Raw genomic sequence first — 12,452 nt, forward strand, 5'->3', positions numbered from 1 at the left:
ATATGCCTCACACCTTTTAATAGCTTTTAGAAACATTTCAGAAGAAGAAAACTTTTTTTTTTTTTCATTTCTTACTTCATTTGCTAGAGGGTATCACACGGTCTCTGGTGTGCCTATCAGTACTACGTGAAGGTAAGCAATGAAATCACAATAGACCTAAAAGCAGAACAAGCGTAAGAGCCACGTCACATAACATCACAGAAGATGTGTTTGCTTCCAGGTTTATTGTGAAATGGTGATATCTATGTCACACAACACAGCATGATTAAAAATACTGCCATCTCAGTTCTCTGCATCACTAATTCAAAATTCACTTGTTGCACTCCATCAAATTAGAAAGCTGCAAGTGTATAAATCTACATATTAAGCACAAAGGAGCTTCACTCTTCGTATCAGCATTATTTTTTCTTTTCTTTTTTTTTTCTTCTTTACCATGTAGCAAATGATATGAAGTGTTGCGTGCATACTTCTGTACTCAGGTTGTCAGACATACATAAAACCATAAAGACTGGGCCAGTGCCTCAGACTGTCCTTCTCTCTGGGATAATTCCAGAAATGATTACCACTTTCTCCACAAGCCCAGTTTACAGCAGGAGAAGTCCTAGCACTGTCTGGCAAGGATAAGGACAAAATTCACAAAGGTGGCTGCAGTGTTAGCTACCTGTCAGAAGAGGAGAAAGATACTGCCAAGATCCATTTTTCACTTCTATTTAAAGACACTTCACTGGTATGGGGAACTCTGATCTCCCTTACCAGCAGTGGGATGATTAAGGGCTTATGCAATATCAGCATGGATTAGATTATTAATGATACCTAATAATGATGTAATAATGATTTTGCATTAATTGGGTCAGTAGCAATTAGAAAAATTAGATTATTATAGACTAGATCAACATAAACTGATTCATTTTTTTTTCTTTTTTTTTTTTTTCCTCTCTCTCATTTCCTCTTATATAGCTACACATGTTCTGGTTTATGCAGGACACCAGCTTCTTGTATTGCTCAAGTATTGGGCATAGAAGCACTAACCTAGGAACAACACACTCTCCTCAGGCCAGCTGTCATTCAAAATTTGTGATCTTGTTATTGACCTATAGGATCTGCAAATGTTGACAAGTTAATATCTCCTCAACAATTTCTGTGTCAACCTCAGAATGACTGTTTCACAATATTTTTCTCTATTCTGGTCCCAGGAATAGAATCAACCTTCAGTCCCAGCATAACGCAAATGCAAATGAAAGCTATACTGCACAAAGTTTATTTTCCCACACTCAGTGTACTGACACATCTAAATGCAATAAGTGTGCATTTACACTTTTCAGAAAGCATTCTCATTATGCCATCTAGGTATATGACAGGTGTCGAGAATCTAGAGTCACACTTAGGAAACTATGACAGTTTCTGTTAACAGTTAACTGTAAGCTAAAGAGACTTCTAATACCAAGGGTTTCCAATACAAAACATTCGTTGGCCCAATCTTTGCCAAGTGACAACCTTGCCATTTGATCCAGAAAAGCACACAGATAAATTCAATTATTTTAACTGAATCTTCCAAAAAGAGTATCTTAGTTGATACTGTCTTGATCCCTATATTGAAGGTGCTGTAATATTTCTTATTTCTTTAATTTATTCAGCTCCTCTCCCTGATGCACATTCTTTTTCTATTCACAGTCATAAAATTAAGAACATCAGATTTTAGCAGATATACCTCTTCAAAAACAAACTCAGCATTTCTCTATGAAACTGAAAGAAATTCTAACCATAGGTGTATAGATTGATCTTTAAAAGTAAGGGAACAGGGAGAAAATGAAAAAATGAGCACCTCACATACAGATAAAATACTAAAAGCTACAAAATTTAATAGAATTGCTCAACTACAGCTTTTGAAACAGGTCCATCTCCATATAAATGGTCACAAGATACTACCAGGAATCCTGATTCCACTGTTTTTGTTCATGATGTTACAGTGAGAAATACCACCCAGTTTTTTTATTCAGTTCAGTGTCAATTAGTCCAATTGGTTCTGTCCCACAGGTTATATTGGGCTAATGGCTCAGTATCTAGACCTCAGAGCAGCATGCAGGTCCTCTTCACTGAATACAAAAAACATGATTGCTGCAGTTTTAGCACCAGGGAACAGACAGAACTCTGGCTAGAGAGGATTCCTCTCTTCAGAAGCTTGAAGCATCAGCACAGAAAAAAAGGCAGAACCAGTTAGGCAGTAGATAAGACCACAGCTCTGCTTCTGGAAATCAAGGATCTCATCCTGGTGCTCCATCTCATGTGACCTTCAAACAATGTCACAGCTGCCCTCAGACACCTGGCTGGGAAGGGGGGACCATACCGTGGGCACAGGTGCTGCCAGCTGTCCCTCAGAAACAGGCGAGGCTGTTTCTGTGAGTGATGTGAGCTGGATTCCAGACACCACTTGGGTCTGTCAGCTGTGTGAAGCTTGAGAGATGCAGAAGAGAATTCGGCATAGCAGATATGTCATGGAGCACCAAGAGCTCACGTACTTAATTGCAGACACCTCTAACTTCTTTCAGGAATTAAGTTGTTGGGTTTTTTTATTATTTATTTTTCTCCCCAGTACGGGGTACAGGTATCAGCTTTCATAAATTCCTAGTCTGCCCCAGAAGTACTGGTATATGCATATCTGAAATGAACAAATTACTGTCTGGTCCTCCATTACAAGCCCCAGGTGTGAGGATTTGCTTCATCTCAAATACAAAAGTGGAATCCCAGGAACTAATCTGATCCCTCTATCAACAACAACTTTAAAGGAAGATTATCTCTTCCACAAAGACTCACTGTCCTTCAGCAAGTCTGTTCTCTGCTGCTCGATAGCCAAACAAGCTGTTCCCAGAGGTTCCACTGCAGTTCCTAACCAGATATAAAGAATGAAGCACCCATGCTTCCCAATCATGTGGAGCATCAAAAAAAAAAAAAAAAAAACCAAACCCAAAACTCAAGCATCCATTTCCTTGTCTGACCAGGAGCAGAAATTTCATCCTGCACTTTCCCATTTCACAAGAGAGAAAAGAATCACCCACACAGAACTTCCATATATACACATAATAATGTTTTCCTTGGCATTAAGAAGGTCAGACAATCACCTAAAATTTCTTAATTTGTTTGACTGAGATGTCCACACCACTGCCATCCATCACGAATTTTGTCAGCAATTCACTTCAAATAAAGCAATGACTAGTTGGGGCTTATTGTTCTTCAAAGGCTATTTCAAGGCTATCTCTTGATTGTAAAACAAGTGCACCTCCTAACTGCTGATTTATTGTTCACTGGTACCTTAATACACAGCACAATGCCCTCCTCCCAAACATCTGGAGCACAGCTGGCTATGCTTAAACTCAAAAGAACTGTAGTCGGTCCACTCCTGACATACAGAATGTTGGGAGGCAAACAAATTCTCTATTGGCAGCTATATCCCTTTTTGTTTCAATCCATAGATACACCTTAAAAAGTTTGTTACAGTTAGTCACTGAAAACCACACAACTCCACTTCATCCATACCATGGAAAAAATCCCTTTGTAGTGGCAGAATTCTCCAATGTCCTTTTGTTAATTCCAAACAATAAGGCTTAGTATTACAGAAAGGAAAGAAAGAGACAGCCCCCCACGCACACTTTAAAAGTGTCTTCCCAGTACCAAGCGCTCACAAGGTCTCCTCTTACAAGAGAAACATAACCTGTGAAGAAAACAACAGAACTAACTTCAAAGGATGGTGCAGGTTTGTATTCTCACATTCAGTACACAGGCACATACAAAAAGCAGGCTTTTCCAAGTGCACTGCAATCCATCATTTGAAGCTTGTTTTGTTGCATCAGATGCTCATCTATTTCAGGTGACAAGAACACACTGCTTATTACTTTATCCAGTCCGAAATCTGACATACATCCCAGTGCTATGGGAAGGAGATAATGTAAATCTATCCTTTCCCATGTATGGGAAGCCTTACAACACACTCTCCTGATTCTTCTCATGTGTTTAGGAACGTATTTCTGCAAGAGCACTGCAAACTGTTTGACAGGATTAAATTAAAGCTACTGTCTGGACATACCATCATAATCATTAGTGCATGTAAATGCATTCTGTTCAGAATTCCTACAGGACTGCCAGTGAAACTGCTAGAGAAATACCCAGCACAGGCAATGTCATTGCTCATGTCTCACAGCACTGCTGTATGCACACACACAACAGAAGACGCAGCCCTCCTGCAAGCCTTTTTTCCTCCCCTTTGCTTTCCCTGAGCCTTTACAGTAGGATTCCTGTACTTCATCATCTGATAAAAACAAGCTTCAGTCATCTGCATTGGCATGCAGAGCTTTACAGGCATCTAACAGCATATTTGGGGCCTGTGTCTTTGGCAACACATCCTAAAATTTACTAACAGCCAAGGCTTTGATTTACAAACCACAAGATTATAAAAGACCACATGGATGTTTTCAGCTTTTACTCCAATATCTCATCTAATCTGCACATAAAATGCTCCAAAAAATATGTCTTGCCCACTTCCCTTATGGAATCTCCAATGGCCAATTATCAAGGCTGTTTAAAATATTTTTGCAGCCTACCCTAATATTTTATGTCTTCAGTTTTGGGACTGTCAATACCTCAAAAGCCCAGAAACTTTATAATTTGAGGAGAAACACACAGTAAACATAAATGAAGTGTAATAAGTATTTGGAGATGCTATCTTTTTTCCCCTCAAACTAAATACTTCAGGCTGAATTGAGTGATTCTGTAAAACACATATTGCACATAGCAAAATGGTACTTTTTATTCACAATTAACATTTACTTTTTCACCATTTATTTTACCAGTAGGAAGAATTTCCTAATAAAAGAGAATAACGGCCGGGGGGGGGGGGGGGGGTCGAGGAGTAGCAGAGCAGAAAAATGATTTAAAGAAAAACATCATTCCCTGGCAGAGGACTGACCAGAGAGCGCAGTAGGTTAAATGCACTGATCATCCTCAGCATTCTCCAATTATACATGTGTATGGCTTGGCCTTGCCCAGTGTTTACATAACCCCTGCAACTAACATCTTGAACTATTGTACTGCAGCAAATATCACTACAAGCATAAACAACTGCAAAAAAAGCATCCAGGAAAAATATTGACAAGTTTGTAGCCCACAACTGCAGATGGTGGGAATTGGTGGAACCTTTGCAATGCAAACAGTGCCCCAGATCAGTTCTTCATACAGAGAAAGTTTCCAGTGATAAGTGACACATTTAGGGCATGTTCCCTTAAAAAAAAAAAGGGAAAGGCCTGTCTCCCATCTAGCAGCTCATTGTTCACAAATGGAACAGTGTTTACACAGGAAGAAGTCCAGTTTCAGCAAACGGGAAGTCCAGCAGATGTTTCCTTCTATCAAAGCAAAACAAGTTTAAAACAAGTTTGCGAATTGCTTTTGCCCAATCAGAAAGCTTCAAAATTAATTCTACTGAGGGGAAAAAAAAAATACTCAACAGAATGACCTTGGAAAATAAAATCAGAAAAACTTTTATTTCAAAACTGCAGCTGCTAGAATCAATTCTTTTGAGAAAAAAAAAAATTGGTCTTCTTTACAAATGCTTTATGATCCAGGTTTGGAGAAATAAAAGGAAAATTGTAATTTTGGTCTGTTCTGAAAAAGGAAAGTAGGGCAGATTCCTACCCACACAGCTCCACATCTCAAATCTTCTCCAACCAATCAAACCAATCAACCTCTCCTCTCCAGACCTCTCCCAACACCCCCCAAACTTCTGGCTGCTCTTGACTTCCTCATTTCTCTTCAGATCTTCAAGTACCTCTTCCTTGGTACACAGCAGTTAAATAATAGAAGTGGCTGGGCAGAGTATAAAAGGTACAGCTCTCATCTTTTTCTTCACTTTTATTTTATTTTATTTTATTTTATTTTAATTACTGCTACCAGTACACACTGGTTACACAGCAAGCATAAGTAAAAAAAAAAAAAAAAAAAAAAAAAAAAAAGATGAAGAATTTCATGCTTTGCCAAAATAAGTTCTGTTGAGAGCATGATATTACCCATTGGACTGTTTCACTGATCATCCCATTCCATAATTTCAGAATTTGCCTGATGTTATTGTATCATTACAATGGTAAAGAAATCTTGCAGGAGCTGTTTCTTTTTCTGTAGCTAACATCTTGCTCCAGAAAATCAGATGAGAGTGACAAAGTAGCACTGAGGAATTTTTCCAGTTCTTTAAAGCTTTTGTAAAATGCAACTGCAGAGCTCCAACAAATTAGACTAACAGCTAGATAGATACAAGTGTCAAAGCCAAGGATAAAATACTCTTAACTACAAGTACAGCAAGTGCAGTCAGTGCATGCAGATTTCTGCACCCATCTTTGCCTCTCTGAGCCCATTCTTCACTATAGTTCATTCATCTCTTTTTCTAACTACTTTGTGAGTATTATACAAAGTTCCCACCTCCACAATATTCATGCATGGCATGCTTGGCACTGAGGTTCCTTACCCCAGTGGAGGCTTCTGCACATCCTAAAATGTATACAACAAAGTCAGAGCTATAATATGGAAGCAGTGAAAGGCACCATTACTACAATTAACACAAGCGTTAGCCATCTGAAGTAGACCACGCCATGACATACTTCAGATCTGCCTATCAAACAGTTATAGCAGAAAGTGGAGGTGTTGTTTTTTTTTCCTCATTCCTCCAATAATCCTTTTTGTCCTTTAAGCAAATCTTACGTGTAATCTCAATCCGTCAGCAGTTCTGTAAAGAAATACCAGCTCAGATCTAATTGGATTTGTCAGAAAACGACAGCTAACCAGTTCTGCAAGCCCTAGCTGAAGGAAAATCTTCCAAGTGGGAACATAGAAAAATACCAAAGTTCATTTCAAGAAGAAAACTTTCCTCTGAAAATAACTGGTAAAAAGATATAGTTCAAACCCTGTCCCTTAGCAACATAAAGATGTGGTGTGGCATAGCTAAGGTTGTGTGAGCTGCTCTATATAAATGATTATTTGCAGTTAACTGTTTAAACGTCACTTCAGGTTGCTTTGAATTTGATAAGATTGCTCAATGTTTGCCTATGCAAACTTGCTTTTGTTTTATACTTTTAAACCTCGAATAAGAAAATGGGAGAAAAAAAAAAAAAACAGAATTCTGACAGGAATACGTAACAGTAGTATTTAAAAAGAAGTATCTATTACATTGAATGCAAATGAAAAAAACTTGGAACACGCATTTTAGCTGAACAGTTGAAATACCTCCTACACCTCTGGGCTTCTAGATGTTTTCTCACAAATACAAGAAAACAAACATGAACCTGATTGTTTTGTTGATGATTTGTTCTGCACATGTTTCTGGCTCAAATAGTGTCAGAATAGTTCAAGGACAGTCTAGAATACAGTGGCCCAAAGCCCACACAGGCATCCCCTCCAAATGATGAGACACAGTGCATTACAGTGCTGCAGAGGTACAGGTTAAATACATATAATAGGCCAAATCTTACAGTGCTTTCAATGCATTCAAACTGTGATTTCCTTAATGGTGACCAGATCCAGAAGAAAGAAAAGTCACTAGATGGTCTGTACATTGAGAATTGAAGTGACATTTACTTCACTGGCTTTAAAATGACAATCACTAATTTTTTTACATTTATATTTAGGAGAATATCAACTTGATCACTTAGAAACACCATCATCTTCTATATCTGCACAGTTGGTAGGCAGCATGCCTATGACTCAGGAATAAAAGTTATCTTCACACTGAATTCAGAAGCAGGTTTTGATCTGGGGCAAATGCTATATGAAATGGTATGGTTCACTGTCTCCATCAATAATCAGGAGCTGCACACTCTCCTACCTGTTGGCTTATCCACACCAAGGAATCCAGCTTGGCCCAGGGTTTTAAACACTTTATGTGCTGGGAACTGTCCTTCTTCTTCCCATTTGTCCACAAAGGGGTTAATCTCCTTGTCAATGATCTAGATTTGAAAAATAAATTTAAAGTTACTGACAGAGACATTCTTACTGAAACAACACTGACTATTTTTGTCTAAATGATTAAAAAAGGAAAAGAAATACACAGGGAAAATTTTGAAAGCACCCACTCACAACTACAACAGCTGCAATGGGGTAAATTCTTTTAGCAATTGCAACTAATGCAACAGGAATTTAGCAGGACTGGTTTAAGCCCAGGAAAATGGCAATTCCCCATCATCAATTATTATCTTCTTGGGTACTATTTCTAGAAAGCAATGGGAAGAGAAATCTGAATTGTCCTCAGAGGGACACAGCCAAGGATGGATGATGGCCTGTTCATGATGACCACACACAGCACACAAGACAAGCAAGTAAAAGGGGCTTCATCTCCCTTCTCTTTGCTCATCCTACAAAGCCTCAGATTTTCATGGCCATGAAAAGGGAGCAGATTGGCAATCTGCAGTTCCACAGCTGAGTTCTGAGGAACTGCTCAACAGAGCCAGCACCATGCCTCAGTCCCCTGCACTGTGGTGTTGGTTCCCATGCCCACTGACCTTTCGTGAGGCAGATGGTTTCAAATAGCTTTCAAAAAGTGTCTATGATATGGCGTCCACCTCTTTCTAGCTCCACAAGCCAAGCTGGGTGCTGGCACATGCTTCTGCTGGGCCTCCAAGTGCCTCGTGCAACTGAGTCAGCACACACAAGAGCATTCAATAGTAAAGCAAAAAAGCCACCAAACCACACCAGAACAAGTACCATTTCTCAATCTAATGTCCCTAGTTCATGACCACAATTTTACTGTTACACCATTCTACACAGAGAGAATTTATTATTTTAAGAACTTCTCTTAGTCTTTTCTCCACGCTAAATAAACAAGCCCTGTAGTGCTAACTGTTCCTTAAGCTGGAAATAGATCTCTTTTCCTCTTGAAGTGCCGTGCTCATGAGACCCTGTGGAGTGTTCTTCTCAGCTGTCTATTTATTGCACATTCTTCAGAGAATTTCAGACCATATACGGTTGCTTTCTGCTTCCCCGCTGGTCACAGAAATACAGATACTTCACTGTTGGCTACAGAAAATCACTTTTTCTATTCTCCTACTAAATTCTGAGAAATACACAAGCTCAATGTTCATCTCACTCAGTAATTACTATCTCTCTCTCCTTCTCTTATACTACCTGACATAGACCTCATGGCCAACACTAACAAAATACTCACCAGGACACTAGGACAGCCTACATTTAACTATTTGTATTGCCATATCCACAATGCTCAGACAGCAGCATGTGTGCCCTTCATGCTGAGTAACAGGACATGAAGCATGTTCTGGATTGTACTTTTTGTAACACGTGCTAATGCTGATCTGAAAACACCCAGGGAAGTGCCTGAAAGCGATTATGAAGCCTATACAGAAGGCCAACCTGGTGTTTTGACAGATCTTGGCAAAAGTTTGATGTGAACATACTAACACAATTCTGTATTTGTTATGGCTGGTATCAAGCCAAGTGTTTCACATAAGAAACTACCTTTGAAGTTCAACAAAGTCAGAAGAATGACGGAGGCATTCAAGAAGTTCTTCACATAATTCCTGCATATTATAACCTGCTTCCTTCTGTGCTTTTGAGCAGAGCTCAAGCTGCTTGACAGAACCAAAGTTTAAAAACTAGCAGGTGAAATTTGTCATGTCTAGTAAAGCAAGATCTACCTGGCATGACACAAAAACAAACAAAAAAAAAAAAATGGGGACAGCCTCGCTGCAAAAACTGCACTAGAGTTTGTGTTTCCACAGTCAAGAAAAAATGAACATCACAGTCCAGATATCAATATCCAGTTATTTCTTAGCTCCTGGACCATCCACTTTAAACTGTGTTTACGATTCACAATCGTAAACAAGACTCTAAACAAATTAACCTACTTTCAAACAAGAGAAGTAACTCCTTCAGAAGTATTATTCATGAAAATAAGACTTTAGGTAATTTGCACAGAATCAAAGGGGAGGAAAAAGTTATGGGTCAATCAGACAACAGGCAGCACCAGTTGGAGAGAGCACCTGGAGGAACCCCTCTCCTTTTGCTACTACATACAAACATGCTAGAGAACTGTGGTGCTGGTCAACCAGCTGATGCTTTAATACTGATCATTGGATATTATCACCCTTTCATGCAAAAGCTGACAGAAAGAGACATTCTCTGTGAATAGTCAATTACCAAAGGAATTTGCACACGTACAGAACTTGTACTTTAAACATTGCTAAAGACAGATGTATTTGGAAGCAGATCAAGTTTGCTGTATGTTTCATTTGCCCTTTCCTTTGGTTTTTGCCAAAATGTGATGTGTGATCCCAGAGAATTACATCAAGCTTCAATCAATTTATATGGTAAGTAATTAATTTTGAATTAACTTACATTTTCATAGTGCACACAGCTTTCAGAAGCAAACACTAAGCACTGCAGGCACCTTGAGCTAAATCATAAGGGATACCTGCCACATATGGTAATTACACAGAAAAAAAGCTTTTAGCAGTAGCCAAGAAGCAGTTTTGTTTATTTTTACAGGCTTTATCACAGAAAAGAATGTGGAAATCGTAGCTGGTAACATTCAGACATACACCACTAGGATAGTGACTACAGTAAGAACTAAAACACCTCTCAGCAGGTATTTGGGATCTAATGCCTATTTGGGAGCCCTATATCTTTTCTGCCTACTGATAGAGTAAGCCACAGCAGAATTCTGCTCTTGTCCTGGCAGTGAGGACATGGTTAAGTCTTGTGTGCAGGAACAGAGGTTTTTCAGGCTGCTTCAACAGCCCATAAAAACATAAAACTAAAGGACTCAACTCTGGAGACAGACTTGGCTCAGTCTATAGCTCAGTGATGCAGACTGCCATGGTTGGTATAAGCCATGAATTATTTTTAAAAACACTGTGTGCGCATGTCCAGTCAGAAAATGATTAAGACAACACACTCATCTCATGTTCAATGGTAGTAAGAAAAATAAAAGTGCTTTATATTTCAAGTAGTCTTTACAAAGTGTTGTGAAAACAGAACCTGTAACTTTCTGCTCAGGAAAGAGAAAATTGAGCAGGGGAGTAAGGGGAGGAGAAAGACTGAAATACACTTTTTTTTTTTTTTTTTTTTTTGTTATGGATTATTTTAATCTCCATCTAGAAGAGAGAATGAGAAATATCTCCCCAGAACATTGCCAGATAGTTGCATGCTTTTCTTATTTTTCCCTGGAAGTTATTGTACTGTTTAAATGAGTAAGAAACAAAACCACACACATGAGGATTTTCCTTTGCATGGTGCTCAGTATTTTCTGCTGACATTGTACCAGCAGCATTAGAGATTGTCATTTAATTCTTACTGTAATCTAAAACAAATACCCTATTCCTAGTGGTAACTGTAATTAAATCACTTTGGGTACTGAGAGTGTCTACAGATATTCTTTACAACCACTAAAGACTTCTTTCCATTATTCACCATCAAGTTTACCGTTTAGCAAACAATTCAAATCTGAAATTAAAAATAACATTCAACACACAATATCTCATATCTGTCTCCTACAATACTGTACAGTGGTAGTACAATATTTCAGCACACAATAAGTAGGACAATGTATAACCTTGAGTCTTACAAAAAACAACAACAAAAAAGAAAAAATACATTAATATGCATTCCTACAAAAAGAAACTTTTACTAAAATGTCCTGTGAGTTACACCTGAGATTAGGCTAACTTACTAGAAAAGCAAGAGAAAATGTCTGACAAAAAACATACCTTTGTATTTAGAAAATTATATGGATTTTGAGTTTGTTTTTTATGACAATGGGACTTTCTATGAAGATTATAACATTAGGTAGGGATGAGATTCACCTGTCTAGAAGAGACAGGGCAATCTTTGGCAGCAGGCCGGCCAACCTTCTGAGGTGGGCTTTAAACTGAAGGAGTTGAGGGAGCAGGGTCCAAAACGGCAATGGTCTTTTCAGAGGTGCCCAGCCACAGAACAAGGGACAAATTGAAACACAGAAAATTCCATACAAAAATGAGGAAAAAATTATTTACTTCGAAGGTGACAAAGCACTGGAACAGGCTGCTCAGAAAGGTTGTGAAGTCTCCTTTTCTGGAGATATTCCAGACCCACTTTCCTGTGGACATTTTCCTGTGCAACTACTGTTGTGAAATTGCTTTTGCAGAGGGCAGGACTAGATGTTCTCCAGAGGTCCCTTCCAACCCCTGCAATTCTGTGATTTAGAGGTGCCATATCATACCAGGGTCAGAGGAGTATTTTTGTTTTAAATCAAGGTGAGATAATGATTAAATCTTTAAAGTAATATAAGGAACGAGTAAATAAGCAACAAACCACTAACAACATTTCTTCCTTGATTATATCATGACAATTAGCAGAACGCTGACTTGAAAGAAAGGAGGCAACAGACTACAGAGCCCTTTGCCTTTGATACCAGCCATAATTAAAGAGAATAA

At 38.6% G+C, this 12,452-nt stretch overlaps 1 protein-coding gene across 3 annotated transcripts in view; it reads right to left on the minus strand.

The window, feature by feature from the left end:
• The window catches only part of LOC122189481 (probable acyl-CoA dehydrogenase 6), a 79,657-nt gene that overhangs the window by 58,464 nt on the left and 8,741 nt on the right, over window positions 1-12,452 (minus strand). For all 3 annotated transcript variants that reach the window (XM_042888700.1, XM_042888701.1, XM_042888703.1), the window contains exon 2: window positions 7,856-7,976. In XM_042888700.1, the coding sequence (XP_042744634.1) occupies window positions 7,856-7,976 (121 nt within the window). The remainder of the gene's footprint in view (window positions 1-7,855; window positions 7,977-12,452) is intronic.

Source organism: Lagopus leucura, unplaced genomic scaffold (genome assembly GCF_019238085.1).
Source record: "Lagopus leucura isolate 7727_CA_CO unplaced genomic scaffold, USGS_WTPT01 Super-Scaffold_100157, whole genome shotgun sequence".
Taxonomy (NCBI): domain Eukaryota; kingdom Metazoa; phylum Chordata; class Aves; order Galliformes; family Phasianidae; genus Lagopus; species Lagopus leucura.